The sequence below is a fragment of the Dendroctonus ponderosae genome, unplaced genomic scaffold (genome assembly GCF_020466585.1).
Source record: "Dendroctonus ponderosae isolate FM_Combo_2020 unplaced genomic scaffold, Dpon_F_20191213v2 Dpon_F_20191213_2, whole genome shotgun sequence".
Lineage (NCBI taxonomy): Eukaryota > Metazoa > Arthropoda > Insecta > Coleoptera > Curculionidae > Dendroctonus > Dendroctonus ponderosae.
The window spans coordinates 3,199,769-3,220,506 of NW_026018165.1; the positions used below are offsets into that span (position 1 = coordinate 3,199,769).

The following is a 20,738-nucleotide window of genomic DNA, read 5'->3' on the forward strand; positions in this document are numbered from 1 at the left end:
AGATGATAGACTTCACAGACTTCCATCACCCAATCAAGTAAAATAGCACGCATTCTAGGCATAAATCCAGTGAAGTCTTCGAACAAACGGGGATTTCTTAGATTTTGCGAAGCTTCTTCTTTATAAACCTGTAATCAATTAAAATGCTAAACTTAAACCATGTTAAAAAGATTTAAAAAATGTTCTATAATTATTTATTCGCATTTTGTATAATTAAAACTAGGCATATACAGTTCCGTGAATTTGTAATTTAATTAAAACGTAAAATTGAAAATATAAAAACGCCTGTTTCCAATGCAATACTTACCCCATGACTAAGAGCGGCATGAAACAAAATATATAAAATTTAAGTTACATGTTGCACATTAAATGGGAGTTATACCTAATAACCGCAAAAAGTATCATTCAGTGAGCTTTTAAATGCTGTTAATCGTTCGAGGACTTTCGTAATCTAAATCCTAACTGGTCTATATGTATGGTATTACACATTTTCTTTGATAAAAATTATTTTAAAAAATTACCAAAGTTAAGCAACAAAACCATTAATGGCAATGGCATTTTGCATTTTTTTGCAAATGTTATGCCCTATCTATCCTTCTATTTTACCCAAAAAGGAAACTTTTATGGGGCTTTCAAAACAGTTTTTGAATAATCAATAGATACCTAATTAGTTACTTATAAACATAAAAACTTCAGCTAGAGCAGTGATTCTATTAAATTACTGCAGCCAAGATAAGATAAATTAAGAAAAACACTTTCAATACCTGTGATGCTTCTGTGATGATCAACACATGCTGATAAGATGTTTAACATTAATTCGGTATAAACAATGTAAAAATTGAAACCATAAATAGATTTTAATGAAACATATTAATAGTCGATAGCCTTTCCTGCATAAAAATATGTAGTTGTTCTTGTGAAACATATTTTTAGACGTTCTTTTATTTTTATTTTATTAGTGCAAAGATATTTATAAAACAATATATTTATATAAATTAAATTGAAATATTTCATTTGCATACAAAAACATGTCCAGAGACTAGATAAGTTTGAATCAAACAGACAGTACTTCAAACTGACTTTTCTTCCAATATGCAATTATGAATAATTTTTTTACAAATTAACTGTAAATTGCATAAATACTTAGTTAAGCTTAAACAAATACTGAGCAATAGCTCGATCTTCCCAAATATTGACCCAGTTATTCAAACTGCAAGCTTACGTAACTGTTATATTTACTCACTTATCGTAAAAACGATAAAGCGGACATTTAAAAATTAAATTTCCAGTATTTGTGCATGTACACTTTGCACTCAATGAGAAACAATTTCATTCACATATCCAATGATTTGCCATGTTATGTAAAAATTGCTTCCGATTAAGAATTATCTGAACAGTTGAAATCTTTTCCACCCAGAGTGGTAATAATATATTGAAGATTTGGAAGCATTGAACCGAACAATTACGCTCCACATGCTAATTTGAAACAAAAATTTGTCTAGCATTTACTTATCAGAATCGAAACAAAAATGGTTTTGGTAACAAATGCTATTATTTTAGTGAACAGCAAGCGTACCACAAGTATTAGATGAATTAATCAGATCATTAATATTCATTAATTACTTTCGTCGCTCTTGTTAAATTGATTAAAACAATTCAAAATTGTCTATCCAGCACCCAAATCTTCGTTCGTTGAGAAAGGTCAAGCAACATTTATATAAAACACTAGTCGCTTACCATATACATCCACACTTCTTTGCTATCCGCCCAATTCATTAAAGGTAAAGGAACGCGACGAGTCTTCGTGGGCGATTCAAAATCTTGTTTCGTACTGTTCTTCCTTTTGCTGGTTCTGCTTCTGGAGATTCGCTCTTCCTTCCTTGAGTGTGGTGTTTTATGGTCATTTTCAGTAGTACACACCTTTGAGGTGGATGGACCTGGCTCCGAGTCAAAATTTTCATGTTGTTCAGTAACTGAAAATTATTACAGTTTTAAATAATGTTAGGTACGTGACTTATTGAAATGATAGAGCTGTGTAATGATTAAATATTAATTTTGTTATCTGTATACAGTCTGGTGGGCAAGAATATTCAACAGAGCGTTTAAGCCACATATATTCAATAACGTGCCTTTTAATAATTAAAGGTACATCCGAAACAAACAAGAAACATATTAAAGGTTCTTTTTGAGTTAAGTTAACACTAAGTTAATGTACAATAAATACACACTTAATTAGCTGAGTGATTCAGTTAATTTACCTGTGTTACTTTCCAAATCACTATCGCGTTTCTTCTCGCTGCTTTCCTGCAAATTCTTATCCCTGGCTAAAGCATTTTCTCTAATATTTTGTCCATATTTAAAGCCCCACACTGTCTGCTTTGTATGTATTCTTAATAATTCTCGAAAAGATAATTTAGTGCTTTCACTATAATTTTCTTCCTCTAATCTGTTCAACAGCTCATCGTTTTCAACGTCACTAACATTTGTCGACAATTCTAGTTCAGGAACTTGTTCAGTTGTTTGAAGATCTGATTCGCAACTCATGGTAAAGTCGATGCTAGCACTTAGTTACGGTTTTAGAAGTTAGTATAGTGATCTGTAAAGAAAAGATACAAAAACATAACAATTAATTTAAATAATACACATGTGCGTATTATTTAAATATCAAAAAAAACCTTTTAAACTTTATAGTTCACTTTAGGTATAACGGGAAATGTTAACTGTACCCATATGAGATATAATAACGCATTTTCAACCACTGGAAGCACATAAGCGTTTAATTACCATGGTCTGTGCTATAAAATTGTAACCCAGTTTACTTATAGGAAACATGCCAGTAATATTTTGTATTGTATTAACATAAACAAGAAAACATTATAAGTAGAGCAACAAAACATTAAACTAAACGGTAATGCAGTTAAACTATTTAGCATTGGAATCTATTGAGTGGTTGTTTAGTGGAAACGAAAGTTGTCTAAGGTATCGAAAGTTTTTAAGTTTCGATAATTGCTTTATGAAGATTTTTTTTGACCAACAAATAGATTAAAATACTCATATAGTGACTTTCCAAATGCATTCACAGAATTAGTTTATACTCTGAAAATGGCTTAGAATGTTTACATTTTAAAAGCGTTTAAAATTTACTCGACTGGATAATAAATTTATTATTTCAAGTTCATGTGCTCTTAAGTGTCGAGATGGCAAAACAACTTCAGTGTACTTGAGAATAGCAACCAGAAATAAAAGGCATAGGTACGACTTTTTCCGTTATGTCTTGTAATTCTAATAAACCTTATTGGGAAGTACTTGGAATGTGGTTTTCCCGAGCAAACCTTGTTAGATGACTTGAGAGATGTTTCTTCGTTCCCTGCATAAGATCTAACAGAGTGATATTGCTGGTAACCTAAGATGACTTAAAATGAGGGTTTATTGCACCTTTTCACAAGAAACCGATTAAATCGTCCGACTATTTTAAAAAATTGCATTAGAGTCTTATAATTCTTATCTATAAAATTTAGTGGTTTAATCTTCGGCTTGTCTTTTTTGAGTCCAATGAATAATTTACTACAAAATGCAGTAGTAGACAAGCGAAAGTAATAAACAAAATTTTGTTAATAAATAATTAACATCATTTGGATCAACAAGCGAGTATCAAAGTCCACCAGACAGCAAAAAATAAAATAATTTATATTTTAATTGAATAAGATAAAAATTGCACATTTCCAAGAAATAGAGACAAAAAAAACGAAGTAAGTTCTTAAGAAATTGTAACTAATAATCTCCACAAACATTACAATGCAGAGCATTTTATCTTGCTTCATAATGCAACTTGATTAATCAGATTAAGTATACACAAAATGCTCATTTGATGCTGAAGATGATCTAAAATATTTTCCAATTTCTTCAAACAACCCGACAAAAACTTGTGTACAAAATTGTTCGATAGTTCTACTGCCCTATCTAGAATATCCAAGAGACTTTGTTCCTAATGAATTGAAGAATAGGGAAAAAACAGTAAGTTCTATAGAAATTAACAAATACAATTGTAATTAATTGCACAAACACGTATTTCTAAGTTATCACAGTAACTGAGACAGCAGAGTAAACACTGTTTCATGTACCCTTTTTTTCTTAGTAAAATTGCTAATAAGCCTCTTTTGGCGATAAGGCATAAAAAGTTGATTTGTATTCTAGATAGAAAAATTATTGATTTAAAATTACGAAAATTAAATTTCAGTGGATGAAAACTGCAAGGTTTCAAATAAAACGAGATGAGAAGGAGACAATCTCAATCAACTTAAAATTAATTCAGCGAGCAAAACGTATTTTGATAGTGAAAATACATTTCAGCTAAAAACTACAATACATATTTCAAAAAATTATAATATTTTCATATAAGAACTATGTAACGATAGAGAAACCCCAACTGGAAACTGAAAAAGTATCATACAATCTTTAAATGCAAGAGAGCTTTAGCTCACTTTATGTATAAAAAGGAAATTAAGTTCACTGACTTTGGTTTAACTATAAAATACACCATCAGTGAAGCACTGAATGGCAAGATCTGTATCACATGATAATGTAACTTCGAAGATTGAGTTCACATATTCAAACGTATGTATAAACGCTTTTTCTGAAATAGAAAAACAAGAGTGCATTTATATGAATAGTTGGTTTGGTCCTTGGTAGCAAGTAAGTCAATCAGGACTTTTAAAGTAAAATCTTGCAAACAACATAAAAGAAGCAAAAAACAAACGAGGAATCAAGGCGTGTAATAAATTAGAAATAATATAATAAATATAATAAAGGCTATGAAGGCTGGGGGCTGCCTTGGCATAAAATGAAACAAATTCAATTGAGTATTAAAAAAATATATTATTAGTTTATAGGTAGTCAGGAATCCGTCAATTAGGAAAATTGTAAGGTAAATAAAAAAAAGCAATTAGTAGAATGGTTTGAACTTTAAGGAAATATACCTATCCTGTTTATATTCAAGCCGAAAATTGTTTCTGGTAAAATCCAATTATGTTTAATCATTCCTTTGTTCCATTGTTGAAAACAAGCAGCCAACCACATAATCCTAAGCCCCTATTATATCTTGAGATGAAATGACAAAAATTTAACTTGCAAATACGTTTACCGTTAATAAACAGAGTAGAGGATAGAAGATATCTTAGATATAATTGAACACAACTCCCTATAACTCTGTCGTTCTGTAATTACGTTGTGATTGTTTTAACAGTCGATAAGACCAAATATAAACCAATCGCTTTTATACAAATGAGATTGAATTCAGATACAACGTTCAATTAAAGTAAGGGATGATGCACAAAGCTGCATTTTTCCCTATTTGGTTTTCTTATTAACAACATCCCGATTGAACGAAAAAACAACCTGTGGAACTCCTCAAATTATCAGAAGTTTCACCCAAACAAAGACATGACTCTCAAATTTAATTTTGTCACAAACCCACCAGCCAATCCTAAAATAGTTATGCTTACCTAAGTAAAAAATCATGACCTCATTTTGGCATTTAAATTTTAAAAATCTACCTCCCATGAGCCTAGACGATATTAAATAAACAATAAACTTACTGAATACACGTTTTAAATGGATTTAAAGGTCCTGTATTTATGAATCAGGTAGAGGTCAATGTTTAACTGTGTCCCTTTAAATTTGACATTTAAAGTTTAAACATCGGAGATAAGCAGTTGCTAAAGCTATTATGAGCATAAAATGATCAACTTTGTATGATATAAGGCGAAGGGCTTTTGGGGAGGTGTTTTGGTAAAACACTGCATGGGGCCCCATTTCTTCGATGGTTTTTCATGTGGTAAAATGGGCATTAAAACGAGAGATGGAAGCTCTATTGGCCTTTACGATGGTTTATTGCACTTTAGAGCAAATATTGAGTGAGAAAAAAATGGAAAAGGTTTGCACTGGGGCCCGCTGGGGGCACAAATGTGCAAGCATACCACACCTCATTGTACACATAACCCCAAACGTCTACCACGTATATCCCCAAAAGTACCGTTTCCTTCAGACAATTCACCCTTTTAATCACGAATCGAAGGTTCCAACATTATGAAAAAATCAATTGGAGATCACTTACCCAGCACAGCTTTCTTCAATGCCTTTTCAAGACGGACCACCACACTGCTTTCGATTAGCTGGAACTTATCGTGATTATACAGATCAAAGCACTTGAATTACGGCGTTTAAAGAACTTTAAATGACTCTTCAAAGCCAATGGAGCAACTTGGATAGTGAGGAGCAAATCTAGCTACGTGGAGCTTCTGCACAAGCTACTAAAAATACCCCAGCACCCTCTTTTTATCCCGCCAAGTGAAGGAAAATGGTTAAATTTTAGGCGGGCAAAGCTGTTCTGCCTGTGCGCAGCCAACTTCACACAGGATACGTTGCAAAGGGTTTTAGAGCACTGGTAGGTGAAAACTAGCCCTTATGAGCTCTGCAATGATTTCTTGTACTTTGGACTCAGTAAAAAATCCCTCAAAGAGTGTTTTTCCCTTGTTAAAAGCCCCTTTTAAAGCCAGAAAGCCGGATGTACGTTGGGTTGCCTGCCACCAGTAGGATGGATGTGGTCAATCACAACAAATATTGAGGGTCGATTATTCCATCAAATTGGGCATAGATTTTGATGACTTTTGTGCCAAACTTGCCCTTGGAGGCTTGTTGTTCGTTTTCTTTGAGTTTCACACGTTGTTTCAGTTAATTTTTCACTAAAATCACGAGTTTTGCCAAACTATATTTCAAGCACTAATCATCTGTTTCCACAGCTGACATTCAAAACACAACTGAAGCTAGCGACGTAATCACCTGACGTTTGACTCGGAAGTATCTGAACGAGCGGGAATCTCTCGTGACGTCACGGCCTGATGTCAGCAGGGGACATTTAACTGCATTCCAATCCATTTTTGCAATGCTGGCAGAGTTATTTTTAGCTTAGACTCGATAGGCATAGGAAAGGAAGTGTCTGGTATTTAAAATATTTAACAGCAAAGAGTTCAAACCAACGTTAACGATGACATTCTAAAGCACTTGACCTCTAGAAGGTTCTGGAACATCAGCTGACACCTATGCTCTGTTTTAATGATTCTATATTCTATCAAGTGATAATTCTGAATGAAAAGCACCAGATGAAAAATTTCGTATATTCATATCAATCCCCAATTCAACGCAATTCATATTCTAAATCGTACACCCCCACAGAGTCCTGGATGTTTTCATCGTATTCAACCCATTCTTTTTCACTTAGGTCAACATCAGGAAACACTTTGCTGCTTCCTTCTACTTTAGCAATCCATCCCACCAATGGTCGGTAATCCACTGGCTCAATTCCTCGACACTCAAATGAGACAATCGCTTTAAACTTTTCTGAATCCTCGCTAGTGTATGAGGCTGGAAATTTGTTCTTGAAAGGTAATTCTTTAGTTTTCATAAGTTGTCAGCGCAAACACCTACCGTTACTACCAGGGACAATATCCAGACTGTTCTCTCGGCCACACATTTTACATTTCGCGATATAATTATTCTTCGATCGGCCTGTCTTGCCTGGAAACTTCTCAGATTCGATCACATCGTGCCATTTATCGGATATTTCCCCACATCCTGTACACTTTAGTTTTAAAGAAAATGAATGATCCGGGTGGTTGGTCTTGATTGCTTCCACGTTTTCTAAACGAGCTTTTATTCGACATTGAGTTGTTTTACCCATTGCCTAACAACCCACGGTTTTATAATGTTTTCACCTAGAACTGAAAAAAATCTACTTTGTTGTTGTAAGTGAGATTGGTTTCTAACCCAACTTTGTCAAACTGCAATAATATATGTGAAGTTAGGAGCTAGTTGAGTGTCGTACACGTTCCTGCAAAGACTGATGATCTATATAGGAGGGCTGAAACAGTCGTCATCAATTCAAAAACAAATATAAATTAAAGAAAAAATTACTAAAATGTGCATTAACAGAAGTTTGTTACTGGAAAGATCACGTGAATTTCATTTTTCAAAAATTGTAATCTTCAAACTTTAATTTTTTTGAGTAAACGTTCAAACTTAAACTTTACAATGTAATGTTCTTTTGGAGTTAGTTAGAAATCCAAAATCCCCCATAAAGTGATAATTAAGCAATTAAAAATTAATTCTGATTTATTTTCCTGACTGCGTGTACTTGTTATGATATATGTTATGTACTATATATGATTGTACATTTGCAATGTAGACAATAATTCAGACAAACTCAAGGTTTTCAAGAAGGCAAAGACCTAAAAGGACGTTGATTTTTACCAATCATGAGTTTGTGTAAATTTTGAATTTGATTATGGCGTTGTTGTCTCGCCGAAACGTAATGAAATAAACGATGTTTCAAAATTTTTACTGCACACTTTGACTGAAGCTCAGGACAGATAAGAATATCATAATAATTATTAAAAATTAAGTAAATTCTTCTCATATTGTGCTTTAAATAATTTTCTATTAATTTCAATTAACTTTTTTGGACTAATAATTAAACTTGAGCGACTTTTGCCACTGTAAATCAGCAGTTGCAATTTTTTTAAAGAAAGCATGAAATGCATCTCAATATAAGTTTGTAAGAGCTATGCAAAATGCAGGTTTGGTTTCACACTTTTCATGACACTAATTGAAAAAAACTAGTAAAAAAAATATACAGGGTGATTCTCAACCTTATGGACACAGAGCAGAGACGTGTAGAGGACTTCGAAACAAATCGAGTTTCCATTTAAGTTTTTTTCTCAGGCCCACGGTTAACGAGATACAGGGTATTAAAGTTTAAAAAAAATGGTAATTTTTCTTTAACTCCTACAGTTTATGAAATATTTTGCTCAAATTTTTAACGTAGGCTAATGTTTATACCCTTTACCCGTAGGTAAGCCTACTGATTGTGAAAATCTAAAGGATGTTCTTTTTTTTAGAGACATACCCCCTTTTGCCCCCCGAACTTTTTGGTGGTGTGCCACTGACTTAACCGAACAAATTTTTGAATTTGTTGTTCCGTTTAAGAATTTATTTATCTCTTGCAGTTTTTTCGTATCTGCCTTTGTTTTCCATTAATTTGCACAAACACAAATCTATGTAGGGTTTCTGGATGATTTTCTATGATTTTTTTGTGTCCTTTTGTTCACATTTTTTTATGAATGCCTTAAATGCAAGTTGAAGTTAAAATAGGGATGGCTGACGACCTAACTTTAAATATAATTTTTTTTACTTTAATATAATTTACAATAATTGAGGTTTATCGGTTGTAAGCTAATCCAAATAAAAATACACAAAAATGTAACGAATATTTCAATTTATTACTGAATTAATTTCGTTCAAAAAAAAATGTGAACAAAAGGTCGCAAATAAATTATTAAAAAATTCATTGAAAATCACCCAGGATTGTCCAAGAACATGGACTTATATTTGTGCAAATAACTCGAAAATGAAAAAACTTTTAAATTGAACAACAAATTCAAAAAATCGCGCGGTGGAAGTCAGTGGCACACCACAAAAAAGTTCAAAAAATTGAGCGGTTGAAGTCAGTGGAGCACCACAAAAAAGTTCGGGGGGTAAAAGGGGGTATGCCTCTAGAAAAAAGAACACTCTGTAGATTTTCACAACCAGTTGCCTTACCTACGGGTAAAGGGTCTAAACATTAGCCCACATTAAAAATTTGAGAAAAATATCTCATAAACTGTAGGAGTTAAAGAGAAAATACCAATTTTTTTTGAAACTTTAACACTCTGTATCTCTTTGACCATGGGCCTGAGAAAAAAAAACTTAAATGTAAACTAAACTTGTTTTGAGGTCCTCTATATGTCCCTGCTTTGTGTCCATAAGATTGTGAATCACCTTGTACTTCAATACTTTATAATTTTTGAAATTCAGAATAAAAAATTTGTTTACATCTTGTTAACAAAGATAGAGAACCATATTTAAAAAATACCAAAAAAGTGATAGCCAATGCGTTCTTTAGATTTTCTTAAAGCTACTATAAGAAAATGTAGTCGCCTTTACTCCATCCTTGATACATATTAATTCCAAAAAAAGTTGAAATTCATAAATCCTATTTTATTATTTATTTATATTATTTAATTAGTCTCTTAATTTTCCTACTTTATATGCGACCATTGGAGCTGCGAAGGTAAAAAAAACTTCATAACTATTATTATTTAATTTATCACACATCTGCATTAACACTTAAAAATCAAGTTACATCTCTAAACCTAAACTAATACTTCTTAAAATTCAAATATTTACTCCTTAACTTGATAAATAACTGAAAATTGTTCAACAATTTCTATTTAAAATGCTTACAAAGTTTTAAAACCAAAATGGACAGAATCCATCTCATGAGCGATAAAATTACTACTATTTTAAGTAGGAAAACACAATTCGGTTATCAAAAGTAATGCTGACCTCTCGCAAAACAACTAAAAATGTTTTATCGAAAATAAAAAAAAAATTAAATAATTCAAAGTGGATAACATCAAGAGCATAGAACAACCATAGATTAATACATTTGGTTGCCATAATAATCTAGTAGAATAGATGTTTATTCGTGGGCAACTTCTAATAAAATCAGGACAAAAGTAAAGGTTCAATTAAGGAATTAAGTTAAATTAATAATGTATAATGCTAATGTGATGTAGAAGATCTGAGAAGGTACAGGTTGACCATAAAATTGTATTTTTATTTATGGTAAATGCGTTCTWTATAAAAACTTCCCATAACATCTTCTTATTCCATACCTACAATTTACAGCAACATAGCATTCTACATTTAGAAATATAATAAATGTTACGGTCCCCACCTGAGCCAGCTTTCAATACAGTATAATTTCCGTTTTGAGTATTCAAGCGGTTTTTTTTATAAGAACTGTTGCATTTAGTAGTAAAAGGCATTACAATTGGATGTTGGATGCATCCGAAATTCATACTATTTGACAAGCTAGGAGTTTGTATAAAGACGCATACCACACTTGTTATCGTGTTTGTGACCAAATTTAAAATAAATTTAAAAATTAAGCGATTCTAAAGGAACATTTTTTTCTATAGCACTAGACTAGTTCGCACATGATAATCGACTAGGATTAATACAGTTTTATGAAAATATCTGCTTTTTACAAGTACTAAAAAATATGGATGAGTTTAATGGGAAAATGGGGCATGTCGCCTGAAATCCGGTTATTATATTAATTAATAACCATTAGGGATTTCATGTGACAATCACCTTCTAAAAATATACTTTGATAAAAACATTTCCAGGTCCTAATCTCAAAAAGCAGTTTTTTAGTCAGTAGAATATTTTGCAGTACTTTGATCTTAAACTTAAAACTTTGAAAATTTTCATCAAATAGCACTTGACGATTTTTAACGTTTAACTCATTCTGAAAAAGGTATTCAGAACGCTTAGTAGTATTGCCAGAAAATTAAGCGCTAAGATACCGTGCATGAGTCTCAGGGGTTTGAATTCGGCAAGTCTAATATCTCTCCAATGAAGCTTGAAATATCAGTGTTCAGGTCACGATGTTTGTTTAGGAATTCATGTTCAAGCAATTGACTATAGTTCCATCTAAAATACGCAATTAAAAGTAATATCAATCAACGGCATTATCATACCAGGGGGTGAATATAACAAAATTACTTTGAAAATAGCATTATTTAGATATTTTTGGATCTATACATCGAGAATCTACATTAAAACTTGAATCGTACTGAAGGTGCTGAAGACAAGTGAGTAAAAATTTGGCAAAAAATTAGGCAAAACACTATAAACTAAATCTTTAGTTAAAACATTCGAAGCTGCAAAGGCCGGTTTCTTTACGAACATTAAGTAAAATGCAAATATCTGTTTTCACATGTATGTATACGTCAACTATCAAGAAATTATATTTTTTAAAAAGAATGAGAATAAAAATACGTTTTCTGATTTCAATAGAAGTATTTTTTCTAATTGAGTATTACGATTGATTTATTTACCTTTTTTACCCATATTTACACGTAATTTGATACGGACCTTATCTTATAAATTAAAAAGTATGGACCTACAAACACATTTGAGTCTACTAAAGATCTGACTGCATGATTCTCGCTTCCATATTTTGTAACAAAAATGTATAAAGTGAACTTCTCGCAATAAGCCTCATTTTTTCAAACCCGTTCAGAGAAATGATGCAACTTTGGACTCTTTCAATCTTTGTAGTTAATAAGAAAACACCCCAGATAATTTTCTCCTTCAATTCACAAAGACTCACCTGTCAATATACTTCTTTTGTAAACATTTAGATATAAAGTCTTCAAACTCTGTCGAAAATTGTCCGTCGGATGGCAACCTTGGCGGTTCGCCAGCCACAACTTGTTTGAGCTGTTCAAAAGGTGTGCCCCACTTTGGGTAGGGAAACTTGCCAGTGGCTAGTTCGATTAAAGAGATCCCAAGAGACCACACATCCGATCTAATGTCGTACTGTGATGGATTACCTTGTGGATCTATTCTTTCTGGCTGAAGGTTCAATGAATTAAATTATGTCTCTAGATAAGCAAAACTAAAATAAAGCACTTACCGCCATATACGGTTTACAGCCGGCATCCACAGTTTTGGCAATTGAGTCCACTAAATAGCCACTGATACCAAAATCGCACATTTTTACTTCGCCATCTCGGTTTATTAGAATATTGGATGGCTTGACATCTCGATGAATTACGTGCAGCTCAGAGTAAAGATAGTGAAGTGCACTAACAACGGCAAGAGCTACCTTACCTGTGAGAAAAATGACTTATTCAACTGCTATTCAGATCTAAATATTTTCTAAAACATCATACCTAACACGTATTCAGGAATTTTTTGTCCATTTTTATAGACTTTCAAGTAGAAATTGTCTAAACTTGTGTCCATCACTTCCATACAGATCCACACATCGCCCTCTCTAAACAGAGCGCCGTAGAATTGAACTGTATATGGACAGTCGCTACTTCTCATGGATATATCCAGATCCATTAGCAGCCTTTTTTGTTCTTGGGTGTTCACGGTAGCTGTTATACGCTAAGCACACACGAATAATTGTAAACACCAAAACAAGATACATTTTTTGAAATGATTCTCTTCTAATACGGGCAGATCAATGTAAAATAGATTTGCAATCAATAAATCAGCAAATTAAAGTGTAGACTTGTGGGCCTTAGTGACTTCTTTAACAGTCAATCATTCGGATGTTTTCTTTCGTAAATTAATAATCATAATCAGTGAAACCAGAAAAATGTTTTGGATAAGAACGCGTAATTGGCATGATCGAGAAATTACGTATAAAAGTAAAGGTTACTAGAATTCCAAGCATGAGGGCACTTTTTTGCTCGTATCTGTAGAACAAGTTGAGCTAGCGCGCTCATTTCTAGACCAGTATGATTTGGTGGGGTTCTTCGGTCAAAAAACCCGTTTTTTTTTTATAAATTATACCCATTTTCATTACTAAACACTATTCTACATCAGTATCAGAATTTCTCGAGAGTTTTTCGTTATGCCGGGAAACAATTTTACAAACAAAAGAAAATTTTATGCTTTCATATTTCATCTTATCTCACAACAATAGTGCAGCAAGACGAAAATATGTACACCAACAAATATCAAATATCTTCATTGAAAGATTTTATTCTGGTTTTAGTTTGGTTAGTAAGTTTTATAAATACCGCGTACTTCTTAAGTTCTAAGCTAGACGCATAAAATTTGACCTACTAAGACTTAAAACACGCATAATTTATAGACAAAATGTTTTTGAGGCAGGAAGCGGTACAAATCTTACTATGTTATACATCGTTTTCGAATTCGCTATTAAGAGCTATTTATTGCGTTATATAAATTTTTTCGGTCCACATGGAAAACAAAAGTTAATGATGGTTTCTAAGAAACGAAACGTTGGAATCTTCATTTTCATTTTCAATTACACCATCTTCTAGAGCTCAAAAAGGTGCCTTTGGAAAGTATTTTTTGCATTTTGATCTGATTTCAAATAACTTTTAATATAAATTAAAACAAAAATCAGAAAAATCACTTTTTTCCAAATATCTCCAAATTTAAAAGAAATACTTGTATTTTAAAACCGCCATATATATGACCCCCTGATTTGGCGCAACTTTTTCCTGGTTTAACGGACTTCGCATTTCTTATGGTTTCGTAGATCCCCGTACATCATTATCTTGGACACCCTGTATATGTTGTAACTTGGTTTGGACTTATACAATGTGAATGTTTAATACATTGTTATCTATCTGTCTATCTTTTGACTAGCATATCTACTAAAACACTGTTAGTTAAAATGTGGGAAATTAAGGTTTCGTTACCTTAACAGCCATAATGGTACCACTAGGGATATGTCGCATTTTCTCAACTACTCCATATGCACCTCTACCCAAGTCGGATATTTTCTCCAAATCATCGGCCTCCACATCGAACGTTTTGTCTCCTATAGTAATTGTGGTGCGAGAATCTAAATTCCCAGGCGCTTTTCTGAATAAAACAATGATTACTTAGTCTTCAAGTATCAGTTACACTTAATATTAAAAGGCAGAGAGCCTTTTACTAAGTATAATGTGCTTTTGCTTAATGCGTTAGCATGATTTCCGCTTTGACTGAAAACTTAACTAAGTGCTTCTATTGTGTTACCATTGTTGTTAAACAATAGCAAACCTTAGCGATTCATAGTAAAATGTGGTTGAATTAATCCTAATACTAAACTTACTCATAAAAGGACATACATTATGTGTCTATTTAATAAACGCCCCAAGTACTTGAGATCAGTTGTAATAGATGAACAAACCTTGGCAGGTAGGAGAGCGATGTAAGTTTATCAAGGAAGATAAAAGTGAATACAAACTGCATAAATAAGCAGCCATTCTGACAATACTTACACTTCGACTGGGGTTTCCTGTACAATAACTTTAAGTCCAGGCTTCGGTCGTCGAGACATTTCATCAACCTAAAAATCTACCGAAAATATATAATTTAGTTTGATTTGTTTTGATCGAATTAAGGTTATTCAAGAGCAATAATAATGTACCATATGAAATAATGTAGAGCTGACACTGTCTATCTACTTACCCTTTAATGAACAATGTGAGGGAATTCAAAGTTTTCATATGCAATACCGGTTTAATTTTTATGTTAATAGAGTTTTTTGCATATTTTGATCCACTGAACGTGACCATAAAAAGCTACAAGAAAAATCGTTTTGATCGTTTAGTTACTTTTCAATCAGGTAGGGATAGTTGGCATTGTTGGGTTTACTAAAGTGCAAACTGTAGTTAATGCAATACATGTATATGATATGTATGTATATATAAACTGTGAAATTCAGCTGAATTGTTCTATACGTAAGAATCACCTTTTAATATTTTGATAATTAAAAAAAACTCAATACTTTTAATCTGAGTGAGTTTAATTTTGCCTTTAAACATTTCTAGGTTTTAAGGTAACACTAGTTTTAGTGATTGGCACCATTGAATTTTTCAGTAATAAATTATCCACACAGGTTCGTGTTGAGGACTTTTTTATATGCAAAAGATAGCGAAAGCAAGTTTCAGCGAAAAAAATCCTGGATAGTCCATAAATTCCAGCCAAAAAACACCGAAACCGGAACGAATAGTTATTTCGTTTCGGTCCGAGTCCTTGGACTCAAACAACAAGATCACCAAGATTTTTTCTTAACCACTATACCAAATTAGCATTTAAAATAGATGTGCTACTCCGGCTCTGCTACAAATTCGACATGTAAAATTCATTTGCTTGAAGGTTTTCAGACGCCAAAGCATACAGAGAGATTACGTTTTATCTCTTACTAACGCATACGAGAGAACAGAAATAACTCATGAACTATTTCTAGTAAGCCGAATAAATGAATTTAACAATACAATTAGTATGTCAGCATGTCAACGCATTTACATGAATGTAAATGTTTTCAAAACAAAAATTATTAATGATGAATTAATGAATAATTAGAAGTAAATGGTTAAGTCACCAAACCAAGGAAATAGTATTCAAGTTGCTCGAGTTTCTCAAAGTCGATTGATGACGGTTTTCAGCAAAACTGAAATCTCCAATCCTGACAGAGATATGTGGATAATTGGAGATTTGTTTCCCCCTTTTGGATTTACCACATTTGCTGGGGCTGTTGTACTCTGCATTGTGAGCTACTATTTGTTTAGGAAATTGAGTAGCGATGGTAAAGTGGCAGTAAGAGACTACAGCAAGAACCACAGTTGGACCCCCATTAAAGTTACAGCCAGGGTACTTTCCTGTCTTTACTTAGAATTTCATTTAAAGAAGTTTACACAGTCCATTTATTTGAACCACTTAACTATGTAGCAGTTTAAACCTAGATGTTCAAATTCTGTCATGAACCCCTACTGAAAATTCTAATTATATTGCCAAATATTTTGCACTAGAAACTGTTTTCATTCAGTGTGAAGTTCCTGAGTTTAGATTTATCTAAATATACAATAATGTCTTAAATTGTTTCAGACTTGGTATTGTTCAGTATGTGAAGCATTTTTAATTCATGGTATTGGAGTATATTGTGACTGTTGTGGGGTATGTGCTGATTCTGAATGTATTAAAAAAGCCAACCAAACACTTACTTGTAAACTAGTTACAAGTAACAGTGATGTTCAGCCCCATCATTGGGTAAAAGGTAAAATATTGGAATACGGCACGTATTAATGTAAAACAATATTTCTTGTTTACGACATGAACACAATTTTGCCATGCAGTTTATGCAGTTTCCACTGATCTATAATTATGCGGCAGTTTTGAAAGAAAGCCTTTTTGGGCGAAATAACTTGATTTTCATTATGATAAAGACTATAATGAATAATTTTCACGTTTTCCACTATATTTTATTGCATTATTGCTTTTCTCCTCGCCGTTTGTTGGTTTAATCTTATTATTGTATAGTGTTTCTCCATTAATGATCTAGGTTTTTCTGACTTTAAGGTATTGTGACTAACCGTTACCCTGAGATAATTTAATTGTTTAGACTATTCGCAACTTAAATTTCTCTATTAAAAGAATATGTGTTCCGTCTTAAAAAACTGTAAGTGTAAAACGAAAAACCAGAACAGATAACTTGTTTTAAATACAGCACAGCAATCATAAACATACAGTTTACATAATAGTTTAATATAACACACTTTTTGAAACAGGCGTTAGTTATGTCTTTGTCAGAGCAAACTAATATAGCTTTCAAGACTTTGATTGACTTGAATAATTAGTTTTTTAGAATATCTTCCAATTGTTTCTATTAAACCAGTGTGTTGTTTATCTAATTATTTACTCGATGCGTCAATCGCCATTTTGTCAGGAAACAATTGTACGATTGTTTAACCCGGTTTAAGTATTAGATAATTTAATACTAGCGAATATTAGCAAAGCGAAAATCCAAAAAATTTATCAGAACATTGTGCTTTGTCGATTTTGATTGAAAATGAGCAAATTTCAGACATCCCGGACGGGACCATCCTGAATGGCATTTGAACTTGTGCTAATAAAATTATGTTCAATGCTATCTTAAATTTCAGTTCCAATAATCTGAACTATGGAACTAAAAATTGTCTAGTTCTTATAAATTACATTACATTCTAATTTGCCTAATCAAGTACTAATTAGTACCCTCTTCTTGACACAATGCAGAATGCGAAAAAGTAGGTCTCGAGATCATTTGACGATTACTAATCATTTTAGATAATATTTTTGTCTCATTTTTTGCAGGCAACCTTCCTTTGGGAGCAGTGTGTTGTCAATGTAATGAAGACTGTTCAATGGAACCAGGTCTTATTGATTTTCAGTGCTGTTGGTGCCAACGCACAGTTCATACTGAATGCCTCAAGCAAATGGATGATGTACGAATTAAGCTTGTAACGTATGTGTTTTTATAATTCATTTTTGTATTTTTTATGTATTGCTTAGGTTTGCGATTTTGGCCCGTTTCGGTCAATGATTGTACCGCCGTCCTGTGTGCAAGTAGCCCGAAGAAAGGGCGCTCTTAATAAGCACTTGCTATTAAGAGGTGTAAGAGATCCTGGTTGGGAAAAATGGTCTCCTTTGGTGGTTGTAGGTACGAGAAAAAACACTTAATGCAACTAAACTTAATCAACACAACTTTAACTTACATGTAAATAAATGGAGTGTTTTATTTTGAAATGCAGCTAATAAAAAATCCGGAAACTCAGATGGAGCGTTGGTTTTGTCTGAATTCAGGAAATATTTGAATCCTGCCCAAGTTATAGATTTGACTAATAGAAAACCTCCAGCTGCTTTACAATGGTGTGTCCTTCTGGCTCCCAAGGTGATTAGCTTGATGTCAGTAAATCTACTTTTTGGTAGTTACTTTTAGTCCGTTTTCAATTTAGCGCACAAAGTTACAAAATCAGAAAATACGGTGCAGTTCCAGAAAATAGGGTGCAGTGTTTTATACTTTGGATTTTATGTTTGGACTGATTGATATTAAATTTGCTGATCAAACGTTTAGCTTTCGATATATACAAGTTGTTCATTTTTTAAATTATTTTCAGTTTTAAGAAAATTTTCCAGAAAAAATCGGATTATTTAAAATAAAGCTGGCTGTGAATAAAATCAAAGTTCAAATACCTTAGAATAATAAACTTTGACAAAGGATACATCGAAAACCAAGCATTAGCTACCATTTTTTATGAGACAAACGTGGCATTTTGGAGCTTAGAAAATTTCTTAAAACTTTTCGGTCACCCTGAATATTGGAATAGAATATTCATCGGATATGAACAAGCTTAAGTAATGTAAACATGTATGGAATTAATTGTGAGAAACATCTGAAAAAGTCTAGAAACTGCTGAACGCAAATGTGCTCATTACAATGTTTAAGTTCTCCTTGTTTCTCTTATCTCATCTTATTTCAGGTTGTAAGAGTGTTAGTAGCTGGTGGTGATGGAACAATATCATGGGTATTAACTTCTTCATATAAATTGGATTTGGATGTAAGCGTTTAAATCAGATTTTTTTCATTGATCATTAAATTTATATTTTTGTATAATTTAGCCAGAACCGCCGTTAGCAATTATTCCGCTTGGAACGGGCAATGATCTTTCAAGGGTTTTGGGATGGGGCAAAGAAAATTCCCCTGAACTAGATATGCAAAAAATATTACTAAATATTCGAGATGCGACTCTGTCTCAACTCGATAGGTAAATCCTATTTTGATACAATTTTTAACGCAATACTTGCTACTAAATAATGTTTTAGATGGCAAATAGAAGTGATATCGACGCGGCATTTAGGAATTAGAATTCCGAACAAAACTTTCTACATGTACAATTATATGAGCGTCGGCGTGGACGCTCAAGTGGCATTAAGCTTCCATAATACCAGAGATAGTATATTTTATGTTTATGGTAGTAGATTATTCAATAAGGTTCAGGCTATGAAAATATTTGCAATTCGAGAAGCGTAATCAAAGTGTTTCAGCTTTTGTATTTGTGTTTTGGAACTCAACAAGTGGTTACAGCAGACTGTAAAAATCTAGAGCAGCGGCTTGATTTGTATTTGGATGGTCATCAGGTGCCTTTACCGGAACTGGAATCCATTGCCATTTTGAATATCTCCTCTTGGGGGGCTGGTGTCAATTTATGGGGTGAGTTTTTCGATCTAAAGTCCAAAGCTTTTATGAGACCTTTGAAATTTTTTCCAGGTTTAGGGGATGGTTCCAGTAGAACAACCCAGTCGCATAACGATGGCATCTTGGAAGTTGTGGGGATTTATTCCTCTTTTCATATAGCCCAATTGCAAGTTGGTATTTCATCTCCCATCAGATTAGGACAAGCTAGGACTGTAGAGGTAGGAATAATTGTATTTGACTAAACTAAATTGATTTAGTTAAATATTAATTTCATTAGATTCGTCTAAGGGAGAAAGCTCCCGTTCAAATAGATGGAGAGCCCTGGGAGCAACACCCAGGCACTTTAAAAGTTACGTACGTGAATAAATGTCCCATTTTGATCAATCAGAATGATAATTAATTATTCTAAATATTTTTGCTATATTTTTTCTATAGTATGATATGCATAAATAGTTTAAAAATTGATCACTTAAAGGTTTAATATTGATATCTATAGTACTTACGAATTATAGTATAATAATTTCGTTTCAATACACATACTAATACACACGCTATGAAAGCATTTGCTCTTCCTTGTCCAAATAAGAGACGAATTGTAGTAAGCGCCATGTATAGTTTTATTAATTATCAGGGTAATTTTAGCTAATGCCATTTTATGTATTTCCCTCAGATGTAGTATTTAATGTTTTTGCATTTCTATCTGTCTGAGTTCGCTTAACTTTTAGTCGATTTTGTTTGTGTACCTGTAATGTATAAGTCAAGTCGAATTTATTTGATATGTAATATGTAATTTAGATATATCTATATATTTAATGAAAATAAAGTATACATTATAAAAAAGTATGTCGTTTTTTATTTTTATTTATTTTCAGATAGCCATACTTTTCTGGGTCATAATTTTTTCCTTCGGAAACGAAAAAAAATTTTACATTGCCGACAGCTTAAAATATCGACGTCTATTCCGAATCCTAAACATTGCAAATGATTTTGGCTATTTTGAAAATTAGTTGATAATAAAAAACTATTTCATAAACCTACGTAAAATATTATATAAAAATATGGTATATATTAATGTTCGGTAGCA

General features: G+C 32.6%; 4 protein-coding genes across 5 annotated transcripts in view; 1 reads left to right on the forward strand and 3 right to left on the reverse strand.

Moving 5' to 3' along the window:
• LOC109536939 (G1/S-specific cyclin-E) overlaps positions 1-7,067 on the reverse strand; it is a gene marked incomplete in the record, with an annotated part of 11,815 nt that extends 4,748 nt beyond the window's left edge. The window contains 4 exon segments of the mRNA XM_048663793.1: positions 1-128; positions 1,738-1,973; positions 2,259-2,596; positions 6,113-7,067. Coding sequence (XP_048519750.1) covers positions 1-128; positions 1,738-1,973; positions 2,259-2,544 — 650 coding nt within the window.
• Positions 7,068-7,158: 91 nt separating this feature from the next.
• On the reverse strand, positions 7,159-7,874 carry LOC109536940 (UPF0587 protein CG4646). Its single transcript, XM_019903420.2, has 2 exons — positions 7,483-7,874; positions 7,159-7,419 (listed from the first exon to the last, which is right to left on the reverse strand). Exons 1-2 carry the CDS (start codon positions 7,733-7,735, stop codon positions 7,193-7,195), a joined length of 480 nt encoding a protein of 159 aa, XP_019758979.1. The 5' UTR covers positions 7,736-7,874; the 3' UTR covers positions 7,159-7,192.
• A 2,307-nt stretch (positions 7,875-10,181) lies between these two features.
• Positions 10,182-15,279, reverse strand: LOC109536941 (dual specificity mitogen-activated protein kinase kinase 3). The gene is made up of 7 exons (XM_019903421.2): positions 15,109-15,279; positions 14,919-14,994; positions 14,352-14,517; positions 12,840-13,059; positions 12,581-12,777; positions 12,275-12,519; positions 10,182-11,592 (listed from the first exon to the last, which is right to left on the reverse strand). The coding sequence occupies exons 2-7, from the start codon at positions 14,975-14,977 to the stop codon at positions 11,478-11,480; spliced, it is 1,002 nt and encodes a 333-aa protein (XP_019758980.1). The 5' UTR covers positions 14,978-14,994; positions 15,109-15,279; the 3' UTR covers positions 10,182-11,477.
• Positions 15,280-15,887: 608 nt separating this feature from the next.
• Positions 15,888-20,497, forward strand: LOC109536944 (diacylglycerol kinase epsilon). 2 transcript variants are annotated; one of them, XM_019903423.2, is made up of 11 exons: positions 15,888-16,293; positions 16,528-16,696; positions 17,773-17,918; positions 17,971-18,118; positions 18,210-18,349; positions 18,939-19,016; positions 19,078-19,223; positions 19,282-19,450; positions 19,504-19,669; positions 19,727-19,872; positions 19,932-20,497. In XM_019903423.2, exons 1-11 carry the CDS (start codon positions 16,012-16,014, stop codon positions 20,052-20,054), a joined length of 1,713 nt encoding a protein of 570 aa, XP_019758982.1. In that variant the 5' UTR covers positions 15,888-16,011; the 3' UTR covers positions 20,055-20,497. The 2 variants fall into 2 exon arrangements, with proteins under 2 accessions (XP_019758982.1, XP_019758983.1); XM_019903424.2 differs by having other exon boundaries at positions 17,773-17,903.
• The last annotated feature ends 241 nt before the right edge of the window (positions 20,498-20,738 follow it).

Excerpts from the sequence above, each read along its gene's own strand:
- LOC109536944 (XM_019903423.2), top strand. The coding sequence starts at position 16,012 with ATGGTTAAGTCACCAAACCAAGGAAATAGTATTCAAGTTGCTCGAGTT. Across the intron at positions 19,224-19,281 it reads ACTCTGTCTCAACTCGATAG|ATGGCAAATAGAAGTGATAT; the intron begins GTAAATCCTATT and ends ATAATGTTTTAG. Across the intron at positions 19,670-19,726 it reads GGCTGGTGTCAATTTATGGG|GTTTAGGGGATGGTTCCAGT; the intron begins GTGAGTTTTTCG and ends AATTTTTTCCAG.
- LOC109536941 (XM_019903421.2), bottom strand. The coding sequence starts at position 14,977 with ATGTCTCGACGACCGAAGCCTGGACTTAAAGTTATTGTACAGGAAACC. Across the intron at positions 14,518-14,918 it reads CAGGAAACCCCAGTCGAAGT|AAAAGCGCCTGGGAATTTAG; the intron begins GTAAGTATTGTC and ends TGTTTTATTCAG. Across the intron at positions 11,593-12,274 it reads CAAAAGAAGTATATTGACAG|ATGGAACTATAGTCAATTGC; the intron begins GTGAGTCTTTGT and ends TGCGTATTTTAG.
- LOC109536940 (XM_019903420.2), bottom strand. The coding sequence starts at position 7,735 with ATGGGTAAAACAACTCAATGTCGAATAAAAGCTCGTTTAGAAAACGTG. Across the intron at positions 7,420-7,482 it reads TATTGTCCCTGGTAGTAACG|CCTCATACACTAGCGAGGAT; the intron begins GTAGGTGTTTGC and ends ACAAATTTCCAG.